Genomic DNA, 15,821 nt, shown 5'->3' with positions numbered 1-15,821 from the left:
ACACATGCTACAAAATGCATGAACCTTGAAGACATTATGCTAAGTGAAATAAGCCAAACACAATAGGACAAATATTGTACAATTTCACTTATATAGAGATATCTATAATAGTCAAATTCACAAAGACAGAAAGTAGCATGGTGGTTAATAGGGGTTTGGGGGAGACAGGAATGGAGATTATGGGTACAGTGCATTTTCAGTTTGGGATGATAAAAAGTTTTGGAGACAGAGGTAATAATTGTATAACAATGAGAATTACTTAATGCCACTGAATAGAACACTTAAAAATAGCTAAAATAATACATTTTAGTTGTGTAAATTTTATCACAATTAAGTAATAAAGTGAAAGCCAAATCACTGAGGTTTTCTTGCAAATCCTACAAAATCTAAGACCCTGTTATCGCTATGGCCTTCCTCCTCTTAAGATAGAACCTTGTGAAATTGCAACATTCCATCTTAGGACACTTGCCCTAATCACTAATAATATTGAATACTTAAAATGCACATGACATTATCTTATTTAATATAGACTGATCCAGTTACTTCTATACTTTTAATACCCATTTTCAGTGGAGATAATCAGAGACACTGAATAAATGTCCAAAGTAAGTATGGAACTGAGTTAAGATTTTAACCCAGGTCTTTGTTATCATTCAACTACACTGCCTTTTATGAGAAGTTGGATTCCCCAAAATGCATAGACATTTGTAAATATGTAAAAGAGTCCTCAAAACATCCATTTTAATAAACAGTAAATTTTATTTGCTATTAGAAATTATTACTCATTACTCATCTCCTATCCCTGTATCACATTTTATAAGGTTTTAGAATCTAATACTGAAAATGAAAATGTCTTGGTTGAAATTATGTTTTTTATGTGGAATACTGCTTGGCCTTCTTAAACAGGTTCTAAATCTGTTTTTCAATCTGCCATTGCCACACTTAAAATATTCAAAAGCTTCCCAATGTTTATAAATAAGGAGAAGGTACAAACTTTTAAGCGTAGCATTCAAAGCTCTGCAAGATAATTTACACATGACTTTCTAATACTACCTTGTGATAACTAAGCTCAAAGGTTTTCTTCCCCTCCCTCTTCTTCCATTAAGTTTTCTTTTACTTCTCTTATATATAATAAGCAATACATTCTGCTTCTAGTTCCTTGTTGAAAACTCAAAGTACTCTCTATACTGAAGTGTAAGCTCCTCAAAAGAGGAAATTGGTTTGGGTTCATCCAGTTTTTTTCCACGTGGGAAATAGCAAACTGCCTTGTACAGAGAAAAATAAATGTTTATTAAAATGAAGATAATGCCTGCTCAGGAATTCCTTAAAAGAGTGGTGATTTGTTACGCATATTTAGAAAAACCTGAAGTCATTTAGTACCTCTAAGTATTTTCCCCTCTATCTCTAAAGTGATATATTCAATAAGCTGTGTTGGAGGCACTATATTCAGTCTTTGAAAGAAATATATTATTACATATACTTAACAAGTAACAGGTCCAATTACTTTAATATGAAACAGTCACTCTCAGTTCCTTTATTTTTAGTAGATACTCAGCATACACAAGATTCATAAATAGAATGTTTTGGTTTTGAATTTTGGGGGTAGCTGAGAAAAGTAGAATAGGGAAAGGCAAGAAAAATGAGATGTGGGAAAGTTCTTCCCAACTCTATAAAAATTAAGCAAGCTAGGTCCCCCGTAAGAGGCAACCTATCAATGTTTCTCTTTCTCGCTCCCTTCCCCCTCTCTAAAAATAAATAAATAAAATCTTTTTTAAAACAAGAAATCAACATAGTCAGAAAAACCCTAGAAATAAATAAAACTGTAAAAATTAACCACTCCTAACTTCAATTCTCTAAATTAAATGACAGAGAATGAACCAGTAATCTTGCATTAAAAGCAAAAACATTTTAAAATATAGTGAAAGCAAAGATAACATGCGCATCCTGATAAAATGCACTGAGAAAGACACATCACTTCATAGTATTCCTAGAAAAATACATAAATCACAAGGAAACATCATACAAACCCAAATTAACTGGCCCAAGTTCTTCAAAAACTGGAAGGAAATAAAATAGCGAGGTGAACTGTTCCAGCTTAAAGAAAATTAAAGAGACATGACAATGAAGTGTAATGTGTGTTCCAGAATTGAATCCTGCTCCAGAAAAGTAATGTCTTTCTTGCACTTGTAAACATTATGAAGCAACTCACAAAATGTGAAGGAGATCTGGAGATTAGAGATAGTACTGCACTGATGCTAACTTCTAATTTTGCTAACTATACTAAGGTTTCATAAGAGAATATTCCTATTTGGGGAAAGTATTTGGGAGTAAAGGAGCATCATGTGTGCAATTTATTGTCAAATGATTCAGAAAAATAGTAATAGAGAGAGAATGATAAAAGTAAATGTGGTAAAAGATTACCATTTGCTGAATCTGGGTGAAAGACATGAGAATCTTTGTACTATTTTCACAAGTTTTCTGTAAGTCTGAAATTATATTTAACTTTTTCATTTTTAAATATAGTAAAAAGGAGATGATTATTCTTTATTGCCTTGAAAGTAGATCAGATTCATGTCCTGAGGTTACAGTTATTTTAAAAAATTAAAACAATTTAATAAAATATTACATGAGATGAATGAGGAGACATTGACTGGGAAGTTATTTTAAGTAAATCCCTTTGATATGTGGATATATATTTTTAAAATATCATCTATAAAAACACCAAAACATCTTTTTGTAGGGGAGACCACTGTGTTACTAGTCAAAATGTCTATTAATACAGATTTTTAAAAGCATAGTGTAAGCTTCATGGGGACAGGGCCTTACTTTGTCTTGTTCACATAAGCAATACTTAGAACAGTTCCTGGCACATGGTAACAGTAGTCAGTAATAACCAACATTTGAGTAATCATTATGTCCCAAACACTAATCTAAGTGCTTGGTGTCCATTAACTCATTTAATTCTTATACAGCCCAAGAAACAGGTGGTGAATGAATTACTACTTTTTGCAGGATGACAATTACAGTCAGTTCTGCAATCACGTAACAGGAGTTCCTAAAAACTCACCGGGTTACGCACAATTGCGCAATGAACACCATAGGAAAAATGGGTTAGAAGCACAACACTCAAAAAAACATCATCAGTGACACTTTTTTAAAAAAGACAAAAACCTAATAAAAATGGTAGCATAACCCTGACTGGTGTGCCTCAGTGGGTTGGGCGAAGTCCTACAAACCAAAAGGTCACTGGTTGGATTTCTGGTCAGAGCACATGCCTGGGTTGGGAGCCAGGTACCCTGGGGCAGCATGCGAGAGGCAATCTATCAGTGTTCCTCTCCTTCTCCCTCCCTTCCCCTCTCTAAAAACTAAATAAATAATATATTTTTCAAAATAAAATAAAAACAGTGCATAATTTTACAGTTTACACATATCAAGTGCTTAAGAAATACACAAATCCAATGATGAATATGGCACTTTATCCCGAAAAAGACCTTCAGTTCGCTCATGGAAGAGGCCATCTGAAGGGTTCAGCTCATGAATTATTGTCAAGCGATGGAAGGAGGGTTATCTGAAATCTGATGGAAAACTGTAACAGATGTGGATGAGTGCAGTTCAAAACATTAGGGGTGAACTGAGGTAGCTGGCAGATGTCTGAGGTGTGTGCATGCATATGTGAGTATTTTAATGCAGCTCAGTTCAGCTTCAGGCAGTTTCCTACCAACTCTTTATATAAAGGGCCAGATAGTAAATATTTTAGGCTTTGTGGGCCATTAGGTCTCTTTTGCAACTATTCAACTCTGAGATAGCAGCACAAAAGCAGCCACTGGCAATGTAAACAAATGGGTTTGGGTGTGTTCCAATGGAACTTTATTTACAAATAGTTTGCTGACCCCCAACCTTGCAGACAAAATACTGCATAAACAAATGAAAACTGTCTTATGCACAAACTGTTCCCTTACTGGAACAAATTCACATTTCAAAACAAGCATTATATCAGAATTAAGTTTAAAATGCTATCAAATACACCAAAAAGTTGCTAACATAATTCAAATAAGCAAAATAACAAGTCCAGTATTACTTGAAAATAAATTATTTTTTATTTTAGATTCCATACATCAAACACCACCCAAAAGTCAATGGACCACTTCTGATGACCAAAATAAAGAAAACTAAAGATACATTTTAAACAAGTGCAGTCATTCAAGATCTGTGCATTAAATTCTACACAATCTTTTTAAAAAGTAGGGAAAACTTTTGGTGTTTCTTAACTGAAATCATTGGGCTCACTCACAAGGGCACACATGGCTTTTACAAAATCATCAAGCCACAAACGTTAACCCAGAAACTGAACTATAATATAAGATGAGTAAGTTCTGGATATCTAATGTACACATGGTGATTACAGTTAACAATCTCTTAATACATAACTTAATACCACAACAGCCAAAAAAAAAAAAAAAAAAAGGTAATTACATGTTAACTAACTTTATTGTGGTCACTGTTTTTAAATATTTTAAAATATTTTAAATATATCAAATCATCACATTGTACACCTTAAACTTACGCAATGTTAGATGTCAATTGTAGCTCAATAAAGCTGGAAAAAACATACTAAGTCCCAATGGTTACACAATATTTGTCCAGGAGTTGAGTTAAAAATTCGAGGTTAACCTTTTTCAGAAGAGAAAACACAAACATATACAACATTCCTTTACTGAAGCTGTTATACTTCACATATAGAATCCTCCCCCAGTCCGGTCTCCTTCATGAAAGCTACCCACTCTCCAAGGGCCGGATTCAAATGCTATCTCTCTATAAAACCTTCCCTGGACCCCTTCAGAAATGTGTTCCTACTCTGAACTCTCACAGCAACTTAGTTTTTACCTAATGCAGCATTTACCACTTTATACACTCCTGTAAAATTATTTATGTGAACAGCTTTATTTCCTGTGCTATGTGGAAAATAAGACTAATCTTTAGCCATACTAATCCCTCTGCCTGGACTGTCCTTTTTCAGAGCCAACCCTTAACTGCTAACTCATCTTCAAGACCCAACACAGATACCATCGCCTCTGCAAAACTTTTCCTAGATAGCTCCCAAATTAGGCTTTCCTTCACTTCTGATCCCTAGCACAACCAATGTACCTCCATTTTAGCACTGCTTTGTAACTGCTCATTCCCTTGCTAACTCCCTTGCTAGATGAACAATGCCTTAAGGAGGCATAAATTTTGTGAAGAGAGAAACCTTTCAGCCATCTCTCCCTTTGGTGATGTTTAATGTAACAAACACTAGACTTAAAAGCCTCTCAACCTGAAAGCAGGCAAGGTGGCAATATTAAAAAGCAACCACTATCCCAGGGAGGTAAACTACTTGTGTCACCAGGCTGGGGCTGAGCTGCTGTTAGATTTAAAAAAAAAAAAAAAAAAAAAAACAAAACACCTAAGTGAATCTTCCACTTCAGTGAAGTGCCTTTAAACGCAAATACTTAATTCTCTTTACACTGGCTTTTCCTTTTCTTTCTCTTACAAGCCCCCTGAGGTGGGGAAATGTCCTTTGGGATCCCAGAGTTACAGTTATAGCTTAAAATAAGTTTCCCCCCTCAAGAAATTAGCCGATTTATTTATTAGGTGCCTCCACCATAAAAAAGGAAGGGGAGACAGGAACGGGGCCTGGTGCTGCATAGGAGTGTTATCAGGGACAGCAGTGGGTGTGCCCACAGGAGGCTGCGCTCTGGATTGTAACATATTAGACTGCGGCTGAGCACGTGGAAGTCCAGGTGAGAATAAAGACAAACAAGCTTTGCAGTTTCATTGTGTTTCAAAATCAGTTAAGCCATAAAAACAAGGTTAGGACAGGGACCTAGGGGCTGTGGTGACAGTATCATAGAAGAAACCCCATCCAGGATGGGAGCATTGCACTGAGCCAGTTGGTGGAGGGAGGGACGTTGAGTCTAGAGGATGGCAGGGGACTCACAGAAGGCTCTGCCTTTTCAGCCTTTTGCATACCCACCTACCTGGCCCCTAGTTGATACTCAGGTATATAATCAACTAATAGAGCACCCCCCTGCCCTGGCTGGTGTGGCTCAGTTGGTTGACCAGTCAATCGGTAACTGAAGGGTTGTGGGTTCAATTCCCGGTCAGGGCAAATCCCCAGGTTGCAGGTGATCCCCAGTCTGAAGCCCATAGGATCCCCCTTCAGGTGGGTACAATCCCCTATCCAGGAGGGGAAGGGAGGCAACCCATCCCTGTTTCTCACATTGATGGTTCTCTCTGTCTCCCTTCCTCTCTCTCTAAAAGCAATGAAAATATGTCCTTCGGTGAGGATGGAAAAAAAAAAAAGCAATCCCCCCCCCCAAATATGGAGCGTAGTACATACAGACATGAACACCACTGCAATATAATAATTTTTAAACAAATATTGTATGGAACGTTTAACATGAAAGCTAAACTTTACATAGTAAGAATAGCTACTTCAAGCCAAAACTGAGAGACAAAGTCTAAGAGAAAGTATCTGAAAATAGTGGCTACAGAGCAAAATTCACAGAACCCTTTTCCAGGGCAAAAAACACAGTTGGCTTCAATTAATATAGGTCTTTTTGGCCTGGCTGATGAGGCTCAGTGGACTGAGTTCCAACTGAAAGGTCACAGCACATGCCTGGGTTGTGGGCAGGAACCTCAGTTGGGGGTATGACACAACCGATCAATGCTTCTCTCTCACAGTGATGTTTCTCTCCCTCTCTTTCTCCCTCCCTTCCTCTTTCTCTAAGAATAATTTTTTTTAAAAAACTGGTCTTTTCAAAAGTCTCATCTGAAATCCTAAAAAGGTACAAATACAACTGAATACAGTAATCTTCCAAATAGAACATGTCCTCAGCCACAATAATTAACAAACTTCCCACCAAAAAGTTTTCTTTTCTAGTGTTTTTTGTACAAGTATGTGTAAATGATATTATCACAGATTATATTAGCAACAAAACACCTGTACCTGAACCATATAAGTTTTTAGGCAAAAAAAGATGTTCATACAATGAATAAAGAAACTTCTTATCACTATCCTTCTATCTCACAAGGCAAATAAAACTTTAAATGATATTCACATAAGCAGGATTATTTTTAAATAACTCTGTATAACATATAGTACAAATTCATTCCACAAATGACAAAGAAGAGCCGTAGAAAGGATAAGTGATTTGTCCAAGGTCATACAATCAGTTGAGCAACTGACTTATAACTACAAAACCCTGATTTGGCTCACAGTTCAGTGTTCATTCCTTAATACGAGCAGTTCTGAAACTTTTAGTACTAGGACTTCGTTGCTTTTTTAATTGTTGTTCAAGTACAGTTGTCTCTATTTTCCCCCCACCTCCCACCCTCAATCCTACCCCCCCCCTTGGCTTTGTCCACAGGTGCTTTTATACATGTTCCTTGATGACCTTCCCCTTCTTTCTCCCCTTATCCCCTCGCTCTCCCCTCTGGTTCCTGTCAGTTTGTTCTTTATTTCCATGTCTCTGGTTCTATTTGCTCGCTTGTTTGTTCTGTTGATTAGGTTCCACTTATAGGTGAGATCATAGGATATTTGTCTTTCACCGCCTGGATTATTTCACTTAGCATATAAAGCTCTCCAGTTCCATCCATGCTATCGCAAAGGGTAAAGGTCCTTCTTTCTTTGTGCTGTGTAGTATCCCATTGTGTAAATGTACCTAGGACTTCTTTAAGCTCTTAAAACATTTAAACATTAACAAAGACCCCCAAAAGCTTTAGTTTACTGTCTTTTAAGAACTGCTGCTATAACCATGTTACCTGCTCCAGAACAACTGCAGATTTTATCAATATCTATTAAACTTACTCCCATTTTACAGATGGAATTTAAAAATCTTACATCTCAGCCATCAAGGCAATCATAACATAAGCATTAGCGTACAGGTACACAGAGATCCCACTTAGACACTCCTTTTACTGCCCTGCTACACTCAACACTCCTACAGGAAGATCTATATACGTCATTTTCCAGTAGCTTAAACCATCTGAACAGCTTCTGCCAAAGTCCAAGAGAATATTCAAGGTCTGGGGAAAAGGACTTCATGTAAACCCAAGAACTACCTGTACCCATGAATTTATTCAGACTCCAAAAGTTGAAAAAGGCACATAAATATTAAATACATAACTTCCCTAGAGAAAAATATTTCACACATCCATATCTATATAGAAATTCCTTTAACTACTGCATTTTCCTCATCTCGAGAAATACAATATATAACTGAAAGCTCATGACCAACTACACCAAGGGTTGGCAATAATAACTGGCCTGATCAAAATTAAAGTCAGAAATGTCTTTCTTTTCACCTCACTTACAATAACATAATCGAACAGCTGGTATTTAAATGTTTTCAAAACCCTTTATAAAATTTGCATCTACTCCCCTTCCACAGACCTGGCTTAATGCTTTTCACATAGTGGGAATACAAGTATTACACAGATAACATTTTTCAAAAGTTAGGTTAGTATACCAATGTTAAGAACTATTAAACATAACAGCTAGCGACTTTCGAAAGACATTTTCCCAACATCTCTCAATTTAGACTTCTGCCTTTTATAATTTAAGTCCAGTAACAAGCTATACTTCTGTCAGCTTTTCAAATAATCTGTTTGCCATAAGGATTCCAATGACAAGTCCCACCAAATCTCTAAGATCTTTATATGAAAATAAAGTTTATCTGTCAGTCAGAAGCTAACCTTTCATAATGGCAAAAATTTGAAAAAACAAGCCAATCATATTTCTAACAAAACAAATAACAAAAGCCTTTAAAAATAGTAAGAAAACCTTTAAAGACTGAGCCACTGGTTTTTCAATGTATAATTTAGCCAGGTCATCAGTTTATTTTCTTCCCTCTTGTCTTTTGGGTATTTTTTTCACCACAGTATCCTAGAAAATTTTTTATGAACACAAGTAAAAATCAGAACTAATCAAGTGCTTAGCAGAAGATCTGACAAAGAAGAAATTCTGGAACGACTGTATAACAAAATTAATGATAACGCACAGAATTGTTCATATTATCTGTCTTACATTAGAAGACAATCAAGAGTGATTTGGTATTGTAGGTTCAACTCCCTCAAGCATTACCCGTCTGATCATCTATGATTATGGCTTGAAATGAATGACACTTCAGCCTGAGACAGTTCTTTTGAATACCCACTTGCAGCTCTTTCACTGTAAATATACAGGGAGCATCATGCTTTTTTAAATTAGTTCTCTACATTTATTTACGCGGTTCATTATAAAGGGCTTTTCACATAGCTTAAAGACTGCTGGAGTTTATGTTTCAGTTATCTCACTGTCTCATCTGGACGCTAGAGGCAAAATACTATAAACACCTAGCAACTCAAAGCTACAACAAATGACCACAGCAGTGGCTAATGTGAACTTCTTCCGTCATAATACTTGGGCTAAATTAAAGTGGTCATAATCACATTATATCTGGCAACTCAAGGAGGCATTAATTCCTTGTGGTTAAGAACATAAGCTCTGGCCCTGGCTGGTGTGGCTCAGTGGATTGAGTGCCGACCTGCAAACCAAAGGGTCGCTGGTTTGATTCCCAGTCAGGGCACATGCCTGGGTTGTGGGCCAGGTCCCCAGTGGGGGTCACGTGAGAGGCAACCACACATTGATGTTTCTCTTCCTCTCTTCCCCTCTCTCTAAAAATAAATAAATAAAATCTTTTAAAAAAGAACATAAGCTCTGGAGTCAAGACTGGGTTCAATTCCAGCTGCACCAATTACAAGCTGTATAAGTCTGGTCAAGTTCTTCGATCTCAAAGAACTTATGCCTCAGTTTCCACCTCATCAACAAGCACTCAATTTTAGTTAGAATTCTTATTCTTACCACCAGGATCTACACAAATTCAAGACCCATAAGGAAAATTTAACCCTGGCATAAAATAAATAATTCTATTCAGAAAGTCTATACACAGTTAGTTTGTTCACCCTAGAGAAAGGGAGAAATCCAAATTCAGAAAACCTATAGTTTTAAATGCAGATTGTGTGAGATGCAGTAAAGTCTAGAGGTCATATTTAACTGTAAGTATACCCTCTATGTAGCTGAACATGAGCACCTGATAATAACCAGCCAACAAGTTGTACTGGGACCTCTATGTGCTCAATACCCCAAATATAAAGGTTTACTATACTTGAGTCAATAAATTCAGAAACCAAGGCCACAATCTTTACACAAGCAGGGATCTATAATGTAAGAACTAAAGTGTATTTTTTTTCTCAAGGGAGGGAAAACATCTATCTATTGCTTGTCAGTGCAGAAAAATAGACACAGTAAGTATCACAGGTTCATTCTGAAATTCTACATCCTAGCTAAAGAGCCCTATACACCTATACCATCCTAATAGTGACTCAAAGACACACATTTTGGCAACTACGAATGCAATTCTGATTCATGCTCCCTGTTATTTTATTTATTTTGCTACTAGGTGCCAAGAATACATCTCAGAGTAGAAAAATTACTTAATTCACAAGGAGTGAAAAGCCAAATGTCAAATTGTGTGAAAAGCAAGCCAGTCACCTGTGTAAAAGTGGTATACAGTTCAAATTAACCCATATTTTAGACACTATCAAGAGATATATCAAACACAAGACAAAAAAAAAAAACCCAGCCTCAACCTACTAAACGTGCTTCATTGGTAACAGGCATCCTACGAGGGACAGCTTCCCTTGCAATAAATCTTACTTCCCATCAATCTATGGTTACCTGCTCCCCTTCCCCCATGAATAAATAAATAAACAAAAATAGGGTCTAACGACTTTTGATCGAAACATGCTCAGAAAGTGGCGAAACATTCGAGATCTGCCCTACCACCCGTTAAAGCTAGACTTCACCAATAAGTAGTAAGCTGGGGCCACCTGGAAGCAAAACCCCACCTTAGTATCCCCCTGCCAAGAGGTAAATCCAAGGATACCCTTCACGATCGGGAGGAGAGAAGGGATGCAAATACCTGACAAGACCCATCCATTCACTCCCCCCAAAAAGGGCTCGTCCCCAGGAGCTGCAGAAAAAAAAAAAACGATTCAGCAACGCCGGGGTAGTTCCCGTCTCCAGCGGTCTGGATGCCACTAAGTCTTCCCAGGATCTCACATTATCCCGCCCGCCCTCCCCTCCCCCTCCTCCCACTCCCCCCGCTCCGAGCCGCTTCTTACCCACGCAGTTTCTAGGCCCAAAGATTAGAAAGAATGACGAGGACAGCGAAAACCGTTTCCGACTTTGGGGGTCTCAATGCCACGTGCATTAAAGAATAGACGGAGGAATCTAAGTCAGGTTCACCGGTTAGGGGAGGTAAAACGGGGCGCCCCACCAGCCAGGCCGCGCCCCCCCACCGCTGCCTCCACCGACGCCACCCCCACCCCCACCCCCACCCGGGGATGGAACCTACTGCCAAACCCCTAGACGCTTCTCACCTACAGAGAAAACGACGCCTCTTTTCCGCCAAGCAACGGACAGGCTTGGGCCACCAAGCCAAAGCTTTGCCAAACACCCAACTCGGAAGGCGCGTTAGGCCAAAGACGCTAAGACCCACGAGACCGGGTTGTGCTTTACCTCATGGGCTCAGCAGTCATGTTTTCGCTTCAAAGCCTTGTGGGCTTCAGAGAGCGCAGGGCGCCGCTCCGCGCTCCCTGGCGTCCGGTTATGACACAAATGCACTCGGCTGTTGGTCGTCACTATGGCTGGTGCTGAATCCTCCCTACAGCTCAAAGGCCGCTACCGCTGCCACCGCTGCAGGAGCCGCGGAAACAAAGCGACGCCGCCGCCGCCGCCATTTTGTTGGGCCGAGGCTCAGGCAGGAGAATTGGCGCGTCCTCCCTCTTCCTCTTTCCATCATCCATTGGCTACCTCCTCCACACCGCGAATTCTTATTGGCTACGGAAATTCACATTCTTTGGGGGCCTGTTGCTAAGGCGGTCTAAGTCATTTGATCCTCTCCACCTTTTCTTAGGGGTTCCAATTTAGTCCCATTGACCTGAAAGTGCTACTGACTATTGTGACTTCATTCGGACAATGCGTTTTGATACATCCTCCTTCCTTCACATATTGGCAAAACAATGACACCAACTTACATTCATGGGGAGTTTCTACACGCCTAGCACTATACTAAATCTTTATCCAGATGACTTCATGCAATCCTTATACCCTTTGGGGCAGACACACGCTAGTTACCGACATGTTTTCCAGATGAGGAAACCAAGACACCAAATCCCACAATAGTTAGACTCCGACCAGACACTTCACTCGTCATCATTAATCTATGCGTTGACCCTAAATATTTTCTAATATTCCAGGTTATCATCAAGTGCATTGCTTTTCTTGGATGTTTTATGTATAATATTCAGCACACCAGCTTTCCTAGATGTTTTATATACAATATTCCACCTGCCGTATATATATACACATATACGTGGATAGATACGTCATCAGACCAACTTGAGATCTGCATACAACTCTTGCAATATTGGATACATTGTAAACTCTAAACTGCTGCTTGGAACACGTGTATGCAGGCACACGCCCACACACAGACCGTTTCCCCAGTCTGATGTGATGCTTAGCTCACAAACCAACCAACCTAGGTCTGTTTCCTCATTACAGAGGTACGGCTGGATGATTTCTGCTTTCGTGTTCTATAATTTAATTATCTATTGGTAATCTCTACAAGTCACAAATCAGCTTCCTAAAATTGAATTGTTTCAAAAATTTTCCGAGTGTATTCTGCAGATACGTTTTAGTTCATTCCATTAGCTTTTCTTGAAATGTGCAAGAACGCCTGTTGTATTTAGGCGACAGGGTTGCTGCTTTCTACTGGAATACAAAGTGATGAGCCTTTTTGGAATGGAATACTTTGAAAACCCAATAGATTCAGACAATCTTTTAATCAAGAGAAGCCTGTACACATTTCAAGTCATCTTTCAAATATTTGGGTACCATTGCCATCTGTAGAAACCAGCCTTCCATATCTAGAATACTGCTTCTCTTCTTATCTTCCTTCCGCACATTAAATATCATTTAAATATACAATTTACATAATTTTTATTTTATTCCCTGGTAAATGCAATTTAACTAATAGGAATGTCTCCAACAGATACACTCTACATGTGAAAAATGAGATGTCTGCAAGACTATTCACTGCAGCGTTATTTGTCACATCAAAGTGACATAGATGTTCCTCAGTGGGGCACTGGTTATATAAATTAGTCAATCCATGTAACGATGGAAAATTGTAACAGTGGGAAATTGTAACCCACCCCACAATTCTTTTGCCATTATTTCTGTAAGTGCTGACTCTGACTAATACATAACTTGTAGATGAACAGCATGGTTGTATAAGAATCCTAGGAACTAACTTCAAAAGATACATTCTCCGACCTTCAGGCATCTGAGCTCCAGGAGATTTGCTGACCTTGGACCACGGAGACAGGATGATGTAAAGTCCAGATGATGTGAATCCAGGACGGCCTAAACCTATAATATTCCTAGAAGAAAACATAGCATAAAAGAAAACCTTCAGGACATCAGACTTGGCAATTTTTTTTCACGTGACAACAAAAGCACAGGCAACAAAAGTAAACTAGAGAAATGGGGTAGCTAAGGGGTATATGGGAATGCTGAGTACTCTCAGCTCAATTTTTCTGTGAACCTAAAATGACTAAAAAAATCCATTAAAATGAATATAATTGAAATCGTAAAGCAGCAATTCCTTTTTTCTCTTAAGTCTGTCTAGTTTTTTGACATAAAAAAAATTAAAACCACCTGCCCACTTAAATTATGAAAATTATAGAGAAGAACAGAATCTTTCAAAGTAAGTCAGTTCTACTTCTGGGACTATATCTGAAGAAACCCAAATCACTAATTTGAAGAACATAAACACCCCTATGTTCGCTGTAGCATTACTTACAATAGCCAAGGGCTGGAAACAGCCTAAATGCCCATCAATAAATGAGTGGATCAAAAAACTGTGGTACATTTACACAATGAAATACTACACAGCAGAAAGAAAGGAGCTCTTACCCTTTACAACAGCATGGATGGACCTGGAGAACATTATGCTAAGTGAAATAAGCCAGACAGTGAAGGACAAATACCATATGATTTCACTCATATGTGGAATCTAATAAACAAAATAAACTGACAAGCAAAATAGAGACAGACTCATAGATAGAGAGCAAGCTGATGGCTATGGAGGGGTTAGGGGGTAGAGGGATCAAAAAGAAGGTAAAAAGACTTGTGGACATGGACAACAGTGTGGACATTATAGAGAGAAGCAGGATATAAGGGTAATAAATGGTAATGGAAAAAATACAATTAAAAAAATGAAGTCCATAGTCAACTTAGTCAAATTCTTTTTAAAAAAGGTAAATCAAGTACAAACTTCTAGTTATAAAATAAATATGTCATGAGGATGTAATGTACAGCTTAGCAATTATAATTGATAATACTGTTTTGCATATTTGAAAGTTGTTAAGACAATAAATTTTACAAGTTCTCATCGCAAGAAAAAATGTCACTATGAATGGTGATAGATGTTAACTAGACTTACTGTGATCATTTCGCAACATATACAAAAATTGAGTTATGTTGTACATCTGAAACTAATGTTATGTATGAATTATCTCTCAATAAAAATGGTTTTTGATTTACTAATAGTATCATTATGTTGCCCACCTGAAACTAATATAATGTTTATTAATCATACTTCAAAAAAGAAGTAAACCACCAAAGGAGCATATTCTTATAGTTCCAAACCAATACCTTCTAATAAACCACTGGGAGTTCAATAAATTATGCAATATTTTTATCAGTCCAACCCTAAGTCAATTTAATAAGGTTTTTAACTGCACTTTTTAATTCTTTTGATATTTCCAAAAGAGTTACTAATAGGAAAATAAGAAAACAATCTGGTGTATTTGAAAATGAACCAAACAGAGCCCTGGCCGGCTGGCTCAGCTGGTTAGAACATCATCCTGACACCCCAAGTTTGTGGGTTCCATTCCTGACAAGAATTGGCCAAGGAATGCATAAATAAGTGGAACAGCAAATCAACGTTTCTTTCCTCTTCTCTCTCCCCTCTCCTCTCTCCTCCACTCTTCTCCCCTTCTCATTCCTCCTCTCACCTCCTCTTCTTTCTTCTCTTATCTTCTCTTTTCTCTCTCTAAAATCAAATAAATAAATAAATATATTTTTAAATGAACAAAATAGAGATCCTAATTATAAATAGAGTGAAGTAAAAACCTCAATAGGCTGACCGAAGAAAAAAAAACAGCAAGAGATACTGAATTTTAAGCAGATAACTAAGTCAAAACAACCCAAATTGTCTAGTTTGCAGGCACATCAAGAAAATTCTATGTTTTTTATCCTCACCTAAGGACATTTTTTCATTGCTTTTAGAGAGAGAGGAAGGAAGAGTAAGAGAGAAAGGTCAACCAATTGCCTCCTGCACAAGCCCGGACTGGGAATAGAACACGAAACCCAGGCATGTGCTCTGACAGGAATGGAACCCACAGCCATTTGGTGCACAGGACAATGTTCCAACCAACTGCGTCACACCAGTCAGGGCAATTTTGTTGATCTTTTAAAAAAAAACATTTGGTTTTGTTGATTTTCTCTATTGTTTTTCTATTCTCTATTTTGCATATCTCCACTCTAATGTTTAGTATTTCCTTCTCTCTCCCATCTTTCTCTAGCATTTCTTGTTGGGCAGATCTACTAGAACTAACTCTCTCAGCTTTTGTTTATCTGGGACTATCTTAATTTTTCCTCCATTTTGTTT

General features: G+C 38.0%; 1 protein-coding gene across 6 annotated transcripts in view; it reads right to left on the bottom strand.

The window, feature by feature from the left end:
- Positions 1–11,834, bottom strand: part of ATRX (ATRX chromatin remodeler) — a 181,062-nt gene extending 169,228 nt beyond the window's left edge. For 4 of the 6 annotated variants that reach the window (XM_024575001.4, XM_024574998.4, XM_024574997.4 and 1 more), the window contains exon 1: positions 11,600–11,828. In XM_024575001.4, the coding sequence (XP_024430769.1) occupies positions 11,600–11,619 (20 nt within the window). In that variant the 5' untranslated portion in view covers positions 11,620–11,828. Of the gene's footprint in view, positions 1–11,599 lie in introns of all 6 variants that reach the window. The other 2 variants (XM_024574996.4, XM_024574999.4) reach the window with 1 other exon arrangement.
- Positions 11,835–15,821: the final 3,987 nt, after the last annotated feature.

This window comes from Desmodus rotundus, chromosome X (assembly GCF_022682495.2).
Source record: "Desmodus rotundus isolate HL8 chromosome X, HLdesRot8A.1, whole genome shotgun sequence".
In the NCBI taxonomy this organism is placed as follows: domain Eukaryota; kingdom Metazoa; phylum Chordata; class Mammalia; order Chiroptera; family Phyllostomidae; genus Desmodus; species Desmodus rotundus.
Note: the sequence above shows the minus strand (reverse complement) of the source record. Positions and strands in the feature narration are given on the sequence as shown.